Below are 20,485 nucleotides of genomic sequence, written 5' to 3' on the forward strand. Positions count from 1 at the left end.
CAAGATCAGGCTCAGAGGTAAGCATGCTACAACATATCCCCGTGTAGGTATCTTTTTTTTTTATACAAAATGGGTTTTATCTTGTCTTGAATTATCATGTCTATGTAGAGCGAGCACAAGCGCGAGCAACAGGACGCTGACTTTAGTTGACTTAACGGCCACATGTGTCGCTGTTAACAAGACATTTCTGATTCTAACAAACAGTCCCTTTAAATAGTAAGGTACAAAAAAAAGGACCTTCACTAGTGCAACTAGTGGACATTTTTTCCCTCACTAGTTAACTAGTGCATACAATTGTAGATCACTAGTTAACTAGTGAGGTGAATATGTTCTTTACTAGTTAACATGTCAAAGCTTTTGCAGCTTACTAGTTAACTAGTGAGACTCTCAGCGTTACTACAAAAGGCCCTTCCAAACTTTAGTTGGGTTGGAGGGTAGGATATAAGGAACAGAACAGGCTGAAATGACCTGATGTTACTCCTGTCCAGTAGGTGGAGGTATTCACCTTTAAGCTGTTTGAGATCCGCCAGTAATCTGAGAGAAGAAGAAGAAGAGGAACCTTCGTTAGTGTAGTCGCGCTCTGCGGACACATTTCAGTGTAACACCCACGATGGCAGCTCTGATGAAAACACACGTGCAGATGTCTGGTGAGTTTTTATTTACATTCACTCATTAAAACCCGACTAAACCCGACTAAAGGACAAATGGACATGTCTTTATTAACCAGTTTAAGATATAAACTGTCAGATAGATAAAGTGACTTTATTCAGTGTTAGATGTGAATGTGATCAGTAGATAATGTAGTCCAGCTCCAGTCCTGGTCTTGGTGTCCTAATGTGGTATTATGGAGGGTTTATTGATCATGTTTATAAATTCTCCAGTGGTAAAAAATGGTTAAATTTAGCACCAAATCTGTGGAACAAATGATATCAACCCACAAATTGCTGCAACAACTTGTGAGACATGATAGAGCCTGGAGATGAGCATCATATACAACTGGTTCAGGACTCTGCTGCCAGGCTTCTAATGGGCACTAATAAGAGGGAGCTCATTACAGCAGTCCTGGCATCATTGCACTGGCTTCCCCTACAATTTAGAATTCATAATGGATCTCTTAACACCCTGACATCATCTGATCAGCTACTTCTTGCTGTTCCCAGGTCCAATTTTGTGACAAGACATCAGGCTTTTGCTGTCAGAGCTCCCAAACTCTGGAACACAACTTCCTATAGAGATCCGATCATCTAACTGTATTCACTTTTAACAAACTTATGAAACACATTTTTTTTAGGATAGCATTCCTATAAGTAGAAGGGTATAAATATATGTATGTATACATGTTTCTGGATGCATGTGTACATTTACACACATTTATGTATATATATATTGCATATTTGTTTTATCAACTTGTCCTACCATTTTACCAATTCTATTATTATTATTATTATTATTATATATATACTTCTTGTCTTCTGATAATTAAGGTTTATGTGAGAACAGATTATTGTGCAGATTTACAAACCTAAGGAATTCAGTATTGGGTTTTTTTTACCCATCCCTCTTCTCATAATTGTGGTGGACCATCAGTAATGGTAGAAGTGTAGTGAAGCTGGTAGCAACAGCAATCATCATTTTGTGTTTCTTTTTTGTGACTCAGGAGACGATGCACAGCCTCCGCTTGAGGACAACAGTGACCAGAGTGACTCTGAAGGAGGGAGCAACGAGGATGAAGGGTCAGATGATGGAGCGAGTGATGGAGGAGAAAATGACGGAGATGGTGAAGGAGGGAGCGACGACGAAGGGTCAGATGATGGAGCGAGTGATGGAGGAGAAAATGACGGAGATGGTGAAGGAGGGAGTAATGGGGAGGAGGCAGAGAATGAAGATGGAGGAGAGGATAAGGGGGGAGATGACGGTAACGCCAACGCTGGGTGGGCAGACGCCATGGCGAAGATCCTCGCAAAGAAAACCCCCGAGAGCAAAACCGGTATCCTGACGAAGAGCAAAGAGCTGGACAAGATGAAGGAGAAAGAAAGACAGGAACAGCTGGAGAGAAAGAAACAGGTAACGGGCACGGTGACGGAGTGACACTGGTTTGACAGTTGGTTTTAGCGTGATGTTGTCCAGCATGAAAGGTTTGGGGTCTAAAAGTCAAGATTTCTTTGTGTCTGTCGATCAGGTTGACAAGAAGCGAGCGTGGGAGATGATGTGCAGGGAGAAACCTGACATAGTGAAGGACCGTGAGACGGAACGAGCTCTACAGAGGATTTCTACCAGGTGTGTGAAGCTTTTCCTATTTAACGTTCTCAGAAACCTAAAACCAGATATTCCATTCCTGATTCCAACATGCACTTTTCTGTTCAGAGGGGTGGTGCAGCTGTTCAACGCCGTCAGGAAACACCAGAAAACTATCGATATCAAGGTGAAGGAAGTCGGTGGCTCAGAGAGGAAGAAGGCCAAGTTACTCTCTTCTGTCTCGAAGAAAGACTTCATCGATGTGCTGAGGACGGAGGGAGGCAGCAGAGTCACCGGCAAGACGGAAAAGGACACTGTAAGTTCAGTGATGTCTTATGTTCTGTTTGTTCTTTTACGTTGCTGTTTTATATTGCAAAATGGGTCAATACTTTCAATACAGTCTTTCTAACAAACTGTGATTTCACTGAGTGATCAGAAGCATGCACTGAACCTAAAGCAACGTGTGTGTGTGTGTGTGTGTAGGCTGCTGCAGCAGAGGAGAAGCCCGCCTGGAGCGTCCTCACAGACGACTTCATGATGGGAGCCACCATGAAAGACTGGGACAAAGACAGTGACGGAGAGGAGGCTGATGCACCCTCAGGCGGGGGGGTGGAGGAAAGTGACTCAGACTGACACCGATCCATACAGACTGAAGGGACTGTGTACAGCAGGCTGTGATGCCTTCAGGGACATTCTGGGGGAAAAAGAAACCCTGACTGACCTACAGAGAACAGCTTCAGCCTCAGGAATGTCCTGCACATGTCTGACTCTGGAAATGAATACATGGGAAGATAATGTATCAGGCCCCCCTCCTCCATCCTCCTGATCCGTTTGTGGACTGCATAAGGACAGAGAAAATCTGAATATTGTTCTTTACTGATTTGTATACGCAAGAAAACATTTTTATAGAGAAGTGAATGGTTAGTGACTGTATACAACATTCTGTACCTGAAGACGTGAAAAGAACGTGGAGACGGGATGTAACAGACATCGAGCCTGGGGGAACAAAAAGAAGCTCCTCCAGCATCAGTTTTGTCTACATACTATTTTATTACTCAAAGACCTTTGTTGGTGTGAACTCTGTAAATAGGAATGTGTTGTACGGTGGTTGTTGAATAAACAGCCCATTAATGAATCACCGTCGGTGCTCTGTGGTCTTTCTGTAGACTGGACTTGTCTGATCATACTGTAGCTCTCAGCTTGTGGCTCTTAATGTTCAGTGTTGAGATGTGAACAATTACAGCAACCCATAACTCTTTGAACAAACATATGGCATGTGTGAAACTCCTAACCTCTCCTTTAAAGCAGCGGTTCCCTTCCTTTGGATCAGGACCTCGACAAGAGGTGGTCAGATCCAGGAGTTTGTGACAGTCAACAGGAAAGGAGAGCAAACAAGCTGTTGTACTGTGCTTATATTTCAGACGGTCCTTGAATCTTTGCTGTTTTCTTGTGAATGACCTGATCCTTATACCTCTTAAGGCCCCTAAAACTTATTTAAATACACGTGTGGAACACAACCTGAAGACATGTGCGTATGACGGGTCACACATCGATGGCTTAGAGGTATAAGATATGTCAGGCTTTGGATACACACACAACACTTATTAGTAGGATCTTGATGATGTCATTTGATGACACGAAGAAAAATCTAAAATCCTTTAAACTGATTGACTGTAATGTGGTAGTGGGTGGCATATCCCACATGAATTCATTAGTATATTAATACTTTTCTAAAGTGTTTTCTGTGCTGTAAAGAGTGGAATGTTCAGGTAAACTAACATTTTTTATAAATTATATAAGAAAGTAGAGCTAAGTAACCTAGGCAACTAGTATGGTAATAATAATAATTTACACTTGTCAAACTTAAGTGCAAAGTTCTTTCCAGATTAAAAGATCTACAGAATAAATAATGAAAAAAATCTGAATCACATGTAATCCCAGGGGACGCCTCGCTTCCCAGCATTGGACACTTGATGCGCTGCCACTAGACACAACACACTCGGCTCCTGATTGGACGAACGCTTTCCCTCCGTGGGCTGCTGCTGCTCCCAGCTTCCAAACCGTAAACAACATGGCAGCTTGTTTGGAAACTGTCTGCTCTCATTTCACGACAATTGTTCACCGAAATGTGTTAATGAAAATTTTGAGGCGAGAAATAAACGTGCAGTTGTTGAATCTGTCTTTATTTTTGGATCGACAAAGTTTATTTTAAAAGATTCTTGGGAGTTTCGAGAGGCGGCGAGTCGCGTCAGACATCCGTGATTTACATGAGGTAGACTAGACCTCAACTTTATGCAAGTGAGGAACGGCCAATGTGATGCTCCGTCTCTCGAATTGCACCGCCACGCTACCAGAATGCATTGCACGGCTGATTACATAGACATGAATGGGAAGCGTTGAAAGGACGGATCCCGTGGACACGTACCGTTACTGTCGTTAACTTACCGGACACAAATGTCGCTGTTAAGCAATTTCTGATTCTTACTTTGAGTCCCTTTAAGTTATTAGTGGCCTACTATAAATTAAAGGGATAATGACAACGGGCCAATATTGCCTACAAATCTGAATGTAGACTACAATAGTTCAAACAATAATCAAAGCTCATAATATTTACAACAGTCATCACAAAAATAAACTCTATAACAGAAGACATTTCTGCATTGAGGCCTGCTGGTAATTAATGTGTAATTGCAATTAAAGGCTAGTTCTTTTTTTCACCCCATATTACTCTGCAGTCACATGCACAGCTGCACACAGCTGCATTTAAGCTTATTATTAGAGTCAGTGTGAAAGTCATGGGACAGGCACGGGATTCCTCCAAGAGATAGTCTGCTGCACTCAGCCCGCTGGCCCATCACACTGATGTCTACCGATCACAGAGGGACGCTCCGGGGTTATCTACTAAACCCTTTATCAGAAGCTTTTTAACAGTAAACTATAAATGACCTCACTGAAACGGTGTCGACCACCTTTCCTACTGACAGTGAACGTGTGACGTCACAGACGGACTGGGTTCACTGTTCTGATATAGAAATATTAATCTGGAGCAACACACACTGCCGACGTCAGCTTCACTGCAAAGTAAGATATTCACATTGCTAACATCTGTACCGACATTAAACAGCTGTATAGAAACACTGTGTAGGCTGAGACCGACTGCTACCTGTTATCTGTGGATGTGAAGTTTTAAAATGTTAAAGCTGTTTGTGACTCAGTCTCCAGTGAAAGGCGGGTTTCATCTCGTGTTAGCAGACTTTAGTCCGTGTGGTTGAGGGGTTGTGAAATTAAAAAAATATATATAAATTTATCTCTCATGGATGGAAGTTTGTCACCACTTTTGTGAAAATGGAAGATGTGAAACCAGATTTTATCGGCTCCAGACTACCTGTTAATGCATTGATATATAATACATGGTGGAATTTTTCCTAAATACATTTACTCTACTTGTTCTACTTTACTTAAAGTGCATTTTGAGTGCATTACTTGAGCATATAGTCCAGGGGTCAGCAACCTTTACTATCAAAAGAGTCATTTTAGGCAAAAACAACAACAACAAAAAATCTGTCTGGAGCAGCAAAACTTTTGATCATTGTGATGAAGGTAACAAAGATTATAGTCTAAGTATATAGTATATAAGTCTAATGCAGTGAGGGCCAAAGAGACAATGGACTACGGAGTATTAGGGCCACATTGAGGGAAAAACCATCTGAGAATTACAGAATAAAGTCATAACTTTACGAGAATAAAAGTCGTAATATTACGAGAATAAAGTCATAACTTACCATAGACCTACAACAATGATAAATAAAAATGAAAATGTAAACAAAAAACAGTTATTAATTTCCATGTTTATAAATCCCCAGGGAGCCACTGGAGAGGAGCTGAAGAGACGCATGTGGCTCCGGAGCTGCAGGTTGCTGACCCCTGATATAGACTATATATGTCACGCTTTTTTATAGTTTTCAAATTGCTTTTGTTTTTAACAGTCCATAACCTTAACATATCTTATGATAACATAAGAGAAGGAAAAGCAAAAACTACCACATAGTCTATTTGTCATAAATAAAACAGACAATCTGCATACTAATCAAATAAGAATCTCATCAGCTCTGTGAAATATGATGCACTGATGTAGATGAGACTACTTAACACTAAAGTAGTAAAACCTAAAACTGTAATTAACTGAACAATAATTGAATGTGTAACTGTGTTCAGGTTGTGTTCAGGAGTGAGTTCCTGAGCGGTGCTACAGCCAGGATGAGTGATATGAGCGCAGACAGCAGCTGGGCCCAGCCCTATGACTTCAGCAGCCTCATCCACACATGCAGCTCCAACATCCAGAAGATCAGCCAAAACAGTGAGTGCAAGAAAACAGCTTCTTCAAGATCGATAGTAAACATCTCTCTACACGTGAATTCATTCCCCCAAAAAGATCTGCATGTTTACTGAGGTGGTTCCCATCTCTCCGCAGCTGGTCAGATCAAAAATCTCCTCAACCAACTGGGGACGAGACAGAAAACCTCCGAGGTCCAGGAGAGGCTGTAAGTACAGGTCTGGGATCATCAGTATCCCAGGTGATCTCACATATTGTCTTTATTTGAGCAAAGTGTGAGGTCTCAGCAGTGTTCCCCCTGCAGCCAACAGCTCCAGCACTACACGAACCGGCTGGCTAAAGAAACCAACAGACACCTGAAGGAGCTGGGCTCACTGCCTCCACCTCTGTCTCCATCAGAGCAGGTCAGCATATACAGTAGAGGCTTTTATCACTATATCAATCAAACTTTATCGTACGCTGGAGCATTAACATTTCCCTTCATTTGAATCATAGTAAGGTCAGAGGCCCATATAGCTGAAATACAGCATGGAAAGCTTATTTCATGGTCAGATTAGTGTTTTGGAGGCGATACATCAGAACTATGGACAGCTTCAGGATGGCGAAGGAGGTAGAAGGGAAGAAAAGAGAGAGAGAGAGAGAGAGAGAGACACTGACATTTCATTAGGCCAGAGTTTCTGATCTGACACCAAATCCATGCACAATAATTACGCATAGACCAGGGGTCAGCAACCTGCGGCTCCAGAGCCACATGCGTCTCTTCAGCTCCTCTCCAGAGGCTCCCCGTGGATTTTTAAACATGGAAATGAATAACTGTTTTTTGTTTACATTTTTATTTTTATTTATCATTGTTGTAGGTCTATAGTAAGTTATGACTTTATTCTCGTAATATTACGATTTTTTTTCTCGTAAAGTTATGACTTTTTCTCGTAATAATACGACTTTTTTTCTTGTTAAGTTATGACTTTATTCTTGTAATATTACGACTTTTTTCTCATAAAGTTATGACTTTATTCTCGTAATATTACAACTTTTTTCTCGTAAAGTTATGACTTTATTCTTGTAATAATACGACCTACAACAATGATAAATAAAAATGAAAATGTAAACAAAAAACAGTTACACATTTCCATTTTTTAAACCCCACAGGGAGCCACTGGAGAGGAGCTGAAGAGACGCAGGTTGCTGACCCCTGACCGACACGTACATTATGGATAGTGTAAATTAACAAAGTGTGGAAATAAAGCCAGTGACAGCTCTCACACATTTGTGCAGCACTGATGTGCTCAAGTTCAGGAAATGACTTGCTTTAATATATGTTTTATATGTGACATGACAACAATTAAATGGTCTTTATTCCTTCCCGTCTTCTTTCTTTCTGCAGAGGCAGCAAAAACTGCAGAAGGAACGTTTGATGAACAATTTCTCTGCTGCCCTCAACAACTTCCAGGCGGTGCAGCGGAGGGCAGCCGAGACAGAGAAGGAGTCTGTGGCCAGAGCTCGAGCTGGATCCAGAGTCACGGTGAATACCAGGCTTTTCATTGGACGAGGGCCGTTGAGGCTTTACAACCGATAACATCAACGCTCGTAAACACACCGTGATGAACTGAATTACTTCTAATATATTTACTTACTTGATGGAAAAGTGAGCTGAAGTTGATTAAACTTCTTTACTGTCTACAGGGAGACGGAGGCAATGTGAATGAACCGCTGGTTTCATTTCAAACGTAAGTTTCTTCATTGTGTTTTTAAATATTTTACCTTCAGTCCATTTTCTACTCGGCATTTTGTTCTTTACAAAAGCCACAGCAAGGAGGCCAAAATCTGTTCTGTGAGTGACTGCACACTGTATTATCAGTACAGAGCTATTATTAAGACAGACACCAAACAACAACATGAACTGGTGCTGTATTTCCTGTGTATTCAAATATAAATGATGTCGATGTTGATCTCGAATGGTTAAAGTTAGTCATTGATCTTGAATAGTTAAGGTTAGGTATTGATCTCTAATAGTTAAGGTTAGGTTAGGTTGTCGGGCAGCGAGTCTCGAGAGAGTTTTTGCCGATCTCAGATCAGATTTCACGATTTGGGGGTTACCTTCTAGACACAACCTCTAGACGTCGGCTCAGCACCTTTAACCTTTAACCTCTTTGAATGCTACTTTGACCTGTAAAAAGTTGGACCTGTGTTATTGTGTAGGGAAGATGAGTGGGGTCAGAGCCAGACTTTGGAGCCCACCATCACAGAGGAGGACCTGGATATCATCAAGGAGAAAGAGACTAACATCAAACAGATGGAGGTACCAACCATATCCCACAGAAGCAGGGACATAATGTAATACTGTCACTATAGTTAACCCTCTTCCTCCTGTCCTCTCCAGGCCAACATTATGGATGTGAACCAGATCTTCAACGACCTGGCTGTGATGATCCACGATCAGGGAGAGATGATCGGTAAGTAAGAAGAGATTCAGGTTAGCATCAAGTCGATCCTTCAAACGTGTCATTCAGATGTGAGAGTGCATGTCTGCTCACCTTGAAGCTCTTCCTGTGTTCTGATGAACAGACACCATTGAGGCCAATATGGAGCATGCCGAGGTTCATGTAGACAGAGGGGCCATCCAGCTGCAGAAGGCAGCCTATTACCAGGTAAGTGGACAAAATAATGGAAACACTACATGACAATACATTTGCAAAACCAGCTAAAGATGCAAGTCATAAATAAAAACAAATAATCCACAATATTTTCAAGCATGTTAAATGAAGGATAAGTCTGGTAATGTTTTACATTCCATGCAAATACCAAACCAACAATGAATTGATTTTATTGCCTGCAAGCATTGTCCTGCTGTGGGAAAAACTCACTAGAGCACCAAATGTGAATTCATCCATCACTGAAAGTAGTCCCCAACAAATGCAGTATCTCCTCCTGTTAGAGCGTACCTGCTCTGACGTTCACAGGAACAGTATGTGTTCATGGTGAGACTACACCACCTGGTTGAGGTTCAGGATATACAGTCAGTCAGTCAGACAGAGATAACCTGCATCAGTTTCGGTGAATAAACCCGGTTCCTGTTCTGTACATCGATGTTGATCTGGTGGCAGGACACACCACTGCTCTCCGAACCTTTCCATACTGAAAATGACCCTGACTCCCTGAAGAAATGGGTGCAAAGGTTGGAAAACAACACCACTAAAATGCAGATTACCGGAGATGCTAGGCTCAAGGCATGAATGTTGCACAAAGCGGGAGAACAAGTGCATGATATTTACAATACATTAGCAACAGACGATGACAAATATGCCGACATGAAGCAGGAGTTAACTGGATACTTGAGAAAAATGTCCAGTACCAAGTGTACGTTTTCAGAAAAGCCATGCAGGAACCAGAAGAAAGTTTGGACGGTTATCACACGAGACTAAGGATACTAGCTAAAAACTGTGAGTTTGCAATTGTCTAGGCAAAGATCAAAACGCAAATCATACAGAGCTGTGCAGGAAAGCAGTGAGGGAGCCTGACCGGTCTCTCGATGAGCTTCTTGACCACGGAAGAACACTTGATCTGTCTGAAATGCATTAGAGCTCCAGTTAACACACTGGATCAAAAGTCTGTGTAGAAACATCAAAGACCCTGACAAAGTAAGAATGTGTGTCGACATGCAAAAAGCTAACACAGCTATTAAGAGGGAATGCCACATCCCTCCCACCGTGGATGACATGATGTGATACACATCAGTTGAATGGAGCAACCGTGTTTTCCAAACTGGATCTGAGAGCTGGATACCACCAGCTAGAGCTTCATCCAGACAGCAGATGCATCACTACATTCACCACTCACCTTGGATTGAGGCGCTACAAAAGGCTGATTTTATATATTTTTTTTAATTTACTCTGGCAGACTGCTGCCCGGGTCGGCGCGAAAGTAGTTAAAATATTTGTGTTATTCAAAGGTTTACGTCTTCAGTAGGAAAAATCGTCTTAGAGCTGAGAGACACAGACAAGGTAGGGAAGTGGGAAAGTATTGAGAGACACACTAACACATTTTGGAGTTGGATATTGTCATGTGATTTGTTGACAATAAGAAAAATGAAGGATAACGGTATTGGATTAATAAGTTTAATATGATGTCCTGTCCTCACCAGGTGTTCAGATGCTACCACTGTCATGATGATGCAGTTTAGTTGAATTTGATCTGACGTGATGCTTTGTTGTGTGCAGAGGAAATCCCGGAAGAGGATGTGCATGCTGACCATGGTGATGTCGCTGGTGTTCACCATCCTTGTCATCATCATCTGGCAGGCCATCAAATAAGAGGAGAAGCACACCTTCAAGTGACTTCCAATGAGTGTGTGTGTGTGTGTGTAAGCGACAGACAGACCAATGAACCCAACATTGTAACACAGAAAAAGCTATATTTTCCTCCTCTTAAACTCATAAATAAATACATACATTTAAAACTAAATCTAAAATAAAAAATAAATAAATACATGCAAAACATCAATAAAAATAAATGCACAAATAAATAAGTACATTATAAAAAAAATCATAAAAATAAATACATGAATAAACAAAAGTGGAAATTAAACAGAAGAGTAAATAAATAAGGGAATTAATACAGGTAAATACATTTTTAAAAAAGCTAATTAAAACAGAAATATCAATTTATGTCACAATTTATCAATTAATGACTGCATTTATTTTTAATATTATTTTTGCTACTTTTAATGGCATATTTATTTATTTATCGAGTCATTTATTTATTTATTTTTTATTTTGCCATGTTCCATCCTCCATACATGACGGCTGTACATGCACAAAAAATTATCTCGAGGAGGAAAAGTGCTTTAGCTTACTGTGTGTGTGTGTGTGTGTGTGTGTGTGTGTGTGTGTGTGTGTGTGTGTGTGTGTGCATTAGTCTGAGTATGATAAATTAACCCTATACATTCCAACACAGAAGTACAGCTTTCTTCAGTGTATAGCAGGTAACCCTGTGGTGTCTGGATATGAAGGTGTATTCCTGATATAAGCAGTGTCTTACCTATGAGCCTGTTAAACAGGATGTTAGTAAACAGTTTGTTTAACTGGATCTGCCCACCTGAAAGAGAATTTAATACAGTTCCACCTGATGAAGTGCTGCAGTTGTCATGTCTCTTTTTGTCCACCAGAGGAGAGCTAAGCATGTTGAGAGTCAGCAGGATCTGTTCAACAGACACCAGAGGCCTGGCTTGTTCCACATATTATACTATGAATGTTTTTTCATGAAATTTTTTTAACATATTATACTATGACTTTTTTTTAATTACATTTTTTGACATACTATGGTATGATTTTTTTTCCATGAAATTTGTCGACATACTTTACTATGAATGTTTTTCATGAATTTTTTAACATACTATACTATGACTTTTTTTCATTCGATTTTTCGACAGACAATACTATGATTTTTTTTTTTCCAAGAAACATTTGGACACACTATACTATGACTTTTTTTCATGAATTTTTTTGACATACTATACTATGAATTTTTTTTCATGAATTTTTTTGACATACTATACTATGAATTTTTTTTCATTAATTTTTTTGACATACTATACTATGACTTTTTTCCCTGAAATGTTTTAATATATTATACTGAGTTTTTTTCTATGGAATTTTTTGACATAACTTTTTTTTATGAAATTTGTCAACAAATTTGAGTATGAACTTTTTTCATTAACTTTTTCGACATAATATACTGACTTTTTTTCCATGAAAATTATCGACATACTATACTTTGAATTTTTTTTCATGAACTTTTTCGACATACTATACTATGACTTTTTTTCATGACATTTTTTTATATACTATATTATTACTTTAATTTATGAAATTTTTTGACGTACTATACAATGACTTTTTTTCATGAAGTTTTTTAACATATTATACTATGACTTTTTTCCCAAGAAATTTTTCGACATAATTTAGTATGAATTTTTTTCCATGAACATTTTCAACATACTATACTATGACTTTTTTTCATGACATTAAAAAATGTCATGAAAAAAATATATTATAAAAATATATTATACTGAGTTTTTTTCTATGGAATTTTTTGACATAACTTTTTTTTATGAAATTTGTCAACAAATTTGAGTATGAACTTTTTTTCATGAACTTTTTCGACATGATATACTGACTTTTTTTCCATGAAAATTATCGACATACTATACTATGACTTTTTTTCATGAAATTTTTTAATATATTATACTATGACTTTATTTTATGAAATTTTTTGACGAACTATATTATGACTTTTTTTCTATGGAATTTTTTGACATACTATATAATGACTTTTTTTCACACATTTTTTTAACATACTATACAATGACTTTTTTTCATGAATTTCTTTAACATATACTATGACTTTATTTCAAGAAATCTTTCGACATACTATACTATGACCTTTTTAATGACATTTTTTTGACATACTATACTATGACTTTTTTTCATAAATTTTTTTTTATATATTATACTATGACTTTTTTTCTATGAAATTTTTTGACATACTATACTTTGAATTTTTTTTCATGAAATTTTTCAACATACTATACTATGACTTTTTTCATGAAATTTTTTAATATACTATACTATGACTTTATTTTATGAAATCTTTTGACGAACTATATTATGACTTTTTTTCTATGGAATTTTTTGACATACTATATAATGACTTTTTTTCACACATTTTTTAACATACTATACTATGACTTTTTTTCATAATTATTTTAACATACTATACTATGACTTTTTTTCATTAAGTTTTTTAATATATTATACTATGACTTTTTTTCTATGAAATGTTTTGACAGAATTTTTTTTCATGAACTTTTTCGACATAGTATACTGTGACTTTTTTTCATGACATTTTTTAATATACTATACTATGACTTTATTTCTATGGAATTTTTTGACAAACTATATTATGACTTTTTTTCATGAATTTCTTTAACATATTATACTATGACTGTTTTCCAAGAATTTTTTTGACATACTATACAATGACTTTTTTTCACCCATTTTTTTAACATACTATACAATGACTTTTTTTCATGAATTTCTTTAACATATTATACTATGACTTTATTCCATAATTTTTATAATATATTATACTATGACTTTTTTTCATAATTTTTTTAATATACTATACAATGACTTTTTTTCATGAATTTCTTTAACATACTATACAATTACTTTTTTTCATGAATTTTTTTAATATATTATACTATGACTTTATTTTATGTAATTTTTTGACATACTATAGGATGACTTTTTTCACACATTTTTTAAACATATACTATGACTTTTTTCCAAGAATTTTTTGACATACTTTAGTATGAATGTTTTTCATGAACTTTTTTTCATGAACTTTTTCGACATAATATACTTTGAATTTCTTTTTCTATAGTATGACTTTTTTCATACATTTTTTTAACAAACTATACTATACTTTTTTTCATGAACTTTTTTAACATACTATACTATGACTTTTTTTCATGAGATTTTTCGACATACTATACTATGACTGCGTTCGAATAGTCCTTTTTTGCTTAGGAAGGTTCCTAACGGAGTGAAATGACCTGGAAGTACCTCAGTAGCAGCCATGATAAGAGTTGTTGGGGTTCATGTTTAATATGAGTGGACAGTCATTTCGTTTAACTTGATTTTTAATTAATTATTTATTTAGAACATGTAACAAATACCTCAGTAAAACACAAAACAAGAATAACAAATAAAATGAACAGTAAACAATAAATTAATAAATAATCAACATTAATAAGTATTCCATGTCCGCAAGGAAGTTGGAAGAAGTATATGATCCTACACCTTCTCCATAACTCCAACAATTAACTCAATATTTATCATATATTCCTTTGTTTATTTCAGTTCCAACCTTGGTAATGAAGTGATATTTTTCACCGGCTGTCCACGTTAGGTCAGATAATTCTTTATTATATGTTGATAGAGTGTTCCAGCAGCAGGAGGACCTGTGGTATCTCTCTTTCACACACCGCGGGTGAAGCAGTCAGTTACTGAAAGACCTATTTAACAACACACAGGGGGGAGCAGCGCCTCATATCCAGATTAAGAAACCCTGGGTTGCCTAAACGAGTTGATAACCAGCATCGTAGGACCACTTAGCGTGATCTCGGTTGTTAGGGTTAGTTAAAACAGATAACGAGAAGATACCCTGGGTAGCATATGACCCATCACAAACATTGACGTCATGAAGTCTACTGTCAGCAGGATGTCTATAATATTAGACAAATACAAAGAAGTTAAACACATTATCAGACTAATAGTAACACAGTTGAAGCTGCCAAATGCAGGAAGGACAGCTGGTGAAAGAGTAGAACGGCTTTCAAAGTAGAACGGATGAATAGATCACATTTAATTATTCCCTTTGATAATTATGTGGCCTGTGTGCAGTTTCAGCCTTCTTTCAGCTGCGTCTCCGTCGGTGTGAAACGGACTTGAGAGCAAGTAAAAAAATAAATATAAAAACATAATTCAAAGCGGTAAACACCCCCCATGAATCCAGCTGTCCTTCCTGCATCTGTCAGTTTAAACCGTGTTGTTTTTAGTCTGGTTTATGACTGTAACTTCATTGTATTTGTGTAATATTATCTTACGATCTGCCCACCGAGCTCTGATTGGTCAGCAGGAGGTGCTTTTATACGAGTTGATCTCTTATCTGGAACATAACCTGCTCCGGAGCAGGATAGGTGTTCAGCATCGGTTACCATGGCGATCTACCCCGGTAAGAAGTGAACCATCATCGTAGGATGGAAAACCCTGAAGGGTTAAACCCTGAAGTTACCTCGCTAACCCCTGATCCTGCTTCGTAGTCCAGGCCTCCGGCCTCAGCGGTCTTACACGTCGTAGCAGTCCCTTGAGAGGATCCGCTTGACTTGACACACCATGTTTCCTAATATGCATATTGAGATCTGATGATAATGTGAGCAGATTTAAAATAACATCACTTGAATATCACTTACCCTACAATGTGCAGATAATGTCACACTTTAACCGACACTGACTACATGCAAGGAGTCCGTTACGTGTTTACGGCTTGGAGCAGTATGTGTGCATGTGTGTGTGTTCAGGCAGTCCTTGCACCCTGCACAGGCACTTGCAGGAAGACATCTGATTCGGGCCCCATGTGACAGAAACTTGGTAAGCGGAGATCATAGCGGTGCCCGGACTTGTCGAAAGCCTTGTCGTTGAGGGAGTACAGCTTCTCTGCAATGTCATTGCGCACAACCAGGGCAAAGATCTTGGCTATGTAGCGATGCTTAGCAAAAAGGAGATAGAGCTTCTTCCTCCTCCACGCCACGTATCGGCAGGGGTTATCGGCACGCAGGGTCACCTGTGGAGAATGAGAGAGAGATGAGACTGAAAGGAAACAAGCTGGCAGATTCATGCGTGTCAGTTTAAGGATAATTAATAACCAGTTTATTACAACGTGGGTCTCATCTTGTAGTTTTGTCCACAAAGTAATTGCTGTGATTTGGGAACAGATGGAGAAAGTCATCATGAAATGGAATTATCCTTCAATGGGGACAGGAGAAATTGAGTCATGGAATTTCACTGGTATTGGTATTGACTGCTAAACTTTCTGGTATTGTGACATCCCTAGTTATTAATGACTGAAATGTGTTTTTTGCACATGCACATGACTTAAAATGGACCTGGAATACACCCTCCTCTGATGGTCTGAGAGAGTCCCACTCAGGTGAATCCAGAAACTGGAAAGGGTAGATGTAATGCAGAAACTCTCCATTGACTGTCACACGGATTCTGTAGGGAGAAATGGAAAGATAGTTGATATTAACTAATCCACTTTCCACTATAACATAAAGGGCAAGTCAACATGAGCTCTCACAGGACACAAGAAACTGCTGCTAACACATGAAGCAGTGATACGGTATCACAGCAGGTGTCCTGCCTTTATAACCATGGATGAATAAAGAGAACTGGATACAGCGTTGGGAGATAAATACCACCCCGGTCAGCTGTAGGCTACAAGAGAACAGCACCTATCCTCCATCTGTATAGTGTGAACAACACCAAACAATCCTGAGGTGATAAAAAGAGAAGCAAAACTACATTTGCAACTTTATTTGTTGCAAAAACTATTTGTAAGATCGGCACCTTTGTCAAACTCTAGGACGGGTCAGCAACCTTTACTATCAAAAGAGCCATTTTAGGCAAAAATGGAGCCGCAAAACAGTCATAATATCACAAAAATAAAGTCATAAATTAACGAGAAAAAAAGTCTACAACAATGATACATAAAAATGAAAATGTAAACAAAAAACAGCCACTAGAGAGCTGCAGGTTGCTGACCCCTGACCTCTGACCTCTGACCTCTGCTCTAACCTAAAAAAAGTCATAATATTGCAAGAAAACAAGTCGTAACTTTACGAGAAAAATAAGTCGTAATATTACAAGAATAAAGTCATAATATTACGAGAATAAAGACAGAACTTTATGAGAAAAAAGTCATAACTTTACGAGAAAAAAAGAAGATAGCACGCAAAATTACTACTTAATAATGTTATGACTTTATTCTCGTAATATTACGACTTTGTTTCTCATTAAGTTATGACTTTATTCTCAAAATCTCAGATATATTTTTTTTCCTCAGTGTGGCCCTACAGCTCCAGGTTCCTGACCTCTAACCCCTGGCCTCTGACCCCTGACCCCTGGCCTCTGACCCCTGGCCTCTGACCCCTGACCCCTGGCCTCTGACCCCTGGCCTCTGACCCCTGGCCTCTGACCCCTGGCCTCTGACCCCTGACCCCTGGCCTCTGACCCCTGGCCTCTGACCCCTGCTCTAGCCTGAAGGAAAACCACATGAATGCAGTTTAACTGAACATAAAGAGTCACCTGCCGGACAGCAGCACCGACAGCTTGTCTATGGCTGTTTTCCCCTCCATGGCGAAGCAGTGGTCCTTCTCTAAGACGTGCACGTCTCCGTCACAGCAGTTCACGATCCTCCCGAAGTGAGTGAGCGACACCCCGAGCCTCTTGAACATGCAGCCGTGCAGCTCCTGGAAGTCGCGCCCGAAGGAGACGCTCCTCAGCCGGTAGGAGACGTGCAGGACCTGACCCAAACTCACCGCGAACAGCGCGAAGCTCCACAGGAAGGAGTCCGTGGTGCAGGAGTCCGTCCAGGCCCACAGAGTGAGGCAGAAGAAGCCCAGAGAGAGGAAGGAGAAGAGGTAGAGGAGTCCGTAGAAGCCGCTGCCGCCCATGAAGCCGAGGAAGAGGAGGATGTGAGCGAGGTGGAACACGGAGCCCTCAGACGCGGTTCTCCACGAGACGCATCGCGGGTACACCGGAGCCGCCGCTTCCACCGTGTAGTTCATCGCTTCGAAGTCCAGAGGCTCCATGTCGAGTTAAAGAGGATACAACTAGCAGAACAGTGAACACAGAGGCACCTAAAGTCTGTCTGCAGAGACAGAGTCACCTAAAGTCTGTCTGCAGAGACACAGAGGCAACATGAGATAACAGCTGAATGTGTGAAGAGAGACAGGAGACACCACCGGAGTAACAACAAAATAAAAGTTGTTTTAGAGTTGTCTTTTTTTTTTTTTTTTAATTTGTATTCGTTATCACAAAATGTATTTAATTATGTAATTTCATAAAAATAAGTCACAGTATATTATGTTAAAAAACGTTCAGAAAAAAAGTCCTTGTATAATAATATTATTATACTAGGACTTTTTTTCCAGAAATCTTTAACATATTATGTTAAAAATTTCAGGAAAAAAAGACATAGTATAATAACTTAAACAATTTCAGGAAAAAAAGTCATTGTATAGTATGCCCAAATTTCATAGTATAATATGTTAAAAAGTTTCATGAAAAACAGTCATAATAGTATGTTGCAAAATTTCATGAAAAAAAGCCATAGTATAGTATGTAGCAAAAATTAAAAACAATAATCAAAACAGCCATAGATTTATTTTGACAGTCTTATTTCCGACGTGTCTGTCTCTGGGAGGCTAAACTAAGCATTACAACGAAATGGAAATATGATAGCAGTGGTCCTCTTGGCTTGTGGTGTCCTCTTGATTCTAAATATGACATTGTGAATGTGATGTGGTGAAAAATAAAATAAAATGCCAATAAAATGATTCATTACTGGGTGAGCAGCAGTGCATCTGAATAAGTTACTGATTTCTCCTCATTAATCACAACTTTGAAGGGTTATGAGAGTGAGACCAGAATAGCAGTAAACCCCCTCTGTGTGCCTGCTAAAGGTGACTTTGACTCTGACTATTAGCTGGATGGTATAAAGTGAGTGTGGGTGATATATCTGGGGCAGCAGAGAAGGACAGAGAACCCCCGGGTGTATTTCACATCACATCTGACATACGGAGATGGTGTAGAAACATTTCCGTCGGGTCTGGCCCCGTTTTTTCACACATGAGAAGCAAAAGGAGGGCATCAGATAGCAGTTTTTATTGAGGCTGAGAGGACAGATTGAATTGTTGAGTATGTGTGTGCATGTATCACCAGACACCTATATCACCCTGGACAGTCTGTATGTGTGATCATGTGCACTATAGAAGGGAAGTGTGTGTGTGCAGACATGCATTTTACGTCTGGAAGAGCAGCCTGCAGAGCTCAAAGTGCCAATTAGCACTAATGTTGTTGTGTATGAAGGGAATATGGATATATTCTCACTGCTGTCCAATCACACACCACCTTCCCAAAAATAATTAATCTCCTTCAGAGGATGACCCAGTGCCAGTGCTCTCTTATTTTTAGCCGTCCCTTGATAGAACAGTTGCAGGGAACCGTTCTGGTGCCAGAAGGTCTCCGGTTCCCTCTCATATAGATGACAGCTACTAGTGTGTGTTGAGCTGCCATGAACAACTCGATGCAGGTGGATACAAACATGCAAAACATGTGGAATAATTATACAGAATTTAAAGTAAATTACATACATAAACACCTTTTCACCACCAGACACAATATGTCATTGTGTTTTTTTAAAGGGACTGTTTGTAAGAATCAAAAGTTGCTTGTTAACAGCGACACCTGTGGCCGTTAAGTCAACTAAAGTCAGCGTCCTGTTGCTCGCGCTTGTGCTCGCTCTACATAAACATGAACGAGCATCGCTCAACACAGTGAGGAGACACACGTCAGCTAAAAGCACAATATCACTCTATATTTCAGCTGCTTGGCAGTAATGTTAGCTGACCAGACGAAGGTCTCTCCATGAATCAATGCTGATCCTAGTGTTGGCTTTTCCTGCCTCAGCCTCCTGACCGCGGCCGGAGGGAACAGGGGAGACACCGGAGTTTTGGTCGGAGACGATAACGTTTCTCTCTGCGGAGCCCCGTCACTTCACAAGACACGGGAAACCTCTGTTGGTCTGGAGGAGCTGCAGCAGTTATTTCTGCACAAACGTCCCCTGAACATTCACTAGATATTCTCAGAGCTAAACTAACTCTTCTGCAGTGTGGAGTGTGCACGCATGCACGTGAGAGGTGGAGCGAGAGAGAGAGAGAACGAGCGCGGTGTGTGAGTGAAGGCAGGCAGAGGAGCAGAGTACAGCAGAGACTCCGGTCCTGGAGACCAAAGCTACGGTCTCCCCCGATTATATTAAAAATCTAGTTACACATGTGTGAACACCACCTATTACAGCTCGAACAGGATAATGTGATCATAGCTCTGCCTTCTACTGTGGAGGGATGAGAGGAAGACCTGAAGAAGTAACCTCAGATAACCTACACTAGCATATTTAGCTACGTTATTGACTCCGTTGCTAAAGACGGTGAAGTGATGAACAATCTGAAAAGCTCTGAGGCAGATCAGTACTTCCGCAGTAATAAGGTTTAGTTTTTTACACACAGATGATCGT

The 20,485-nt window shown here is 39.4% G+C and overlaps 3 protein-coding genes across 3 annotated transcripts; 2 read left to right on the forward strand and 1 right to left on the reverse strand.

The window, feature by feature from the left end:
* The first annotated feature begins 501 nt into the window (after positions 1-501).
* On the forward strand, positions 502-3,374 carry rrp15 (ribosomal RNA processing 15 homolog). Its single transcript, XM_037784560.1, has 5 exons — positions 502-647; positions 1,658-2,064; positions 2,180-2,277; positions 2,365-2,551; positions 2,719-3,374. Exons 1-5 carry the CDS (start codon positions 611-613, stop codon positions 2,866-2,868), a joined length of 879 nt encoding a protein of 292 aa, XP_037640488.1. The 5' UTR covers positions 502-610; the 3' UTR covers positions 2,869-3,374.
* A 3,118-nt stretch (positions 3,375-6,492) lies between these two features.
* LOC119496901 (syntaxin-12-like) lies at positions 6,493-11,069 on the forward strand. The gene is made up of 9 exons (XM_037784561.1): positions 6,493-6,592; positions 6,707-6,776; positions 6,873-6,972; positions 7,953-8,090; positions 8,252-8,295; positions 8,768-8,867; positions 8,949-9,021; positions 9,134-9,216; positions 10,786-11,069. The coding sequence occupies exons 1-9, from the start codon at positions 6,493-6,495 to the stop codon at positions 10,876-10,878; spliced, it is 801 nt and encodes a 266-aa protein (XP_037640489.1). The 3' UTR covers positions 10,879-11,069.
* A 4,251-nt stretch (positions 11,070-15,320) lies between these two features.
* On the reverse strand, positions 15,321-18,147 carry popdc3 (popeye domain containing 3). The gene is made up of 3 exons (XM_037784559.1): positions 17,497-18,147; positions 16,296-16,404; positions 15,321-15,973 (listed from the first exon to the last, which is right to left on the reverse strand). The coding sequence occupies exons 1-3, from the start codon at positions 18,000-18,002 to the stop codon at positions 15,707-15,709; spliced, it is 882 nt and encodes a 293-aa protein (XP_037640487.1). The 5' UTR covers positions 18,003-18,147; the 3' UTR covers positions 15,321-15,706.
* Positions 18,148-20,485: the final 2,338 nt, after the last annotated feature.

Source organism: Sebastes umbrosus, chromosome 11, assembly GCF_015220745.1.
Source record: "Sebastes umbrosus isolate fSebUmb1 chromosome 11, fSebUmb1.pri, whole genome shotgun sequence".
In the NCBI taxonomy this organism is placed as follows: domain Eukaryota; kingdom Metazoa; phylum Chordata; class Actinopteri; order Perciformes; family Sebastidae; genus Sebastes; species Sebastes umbrosus.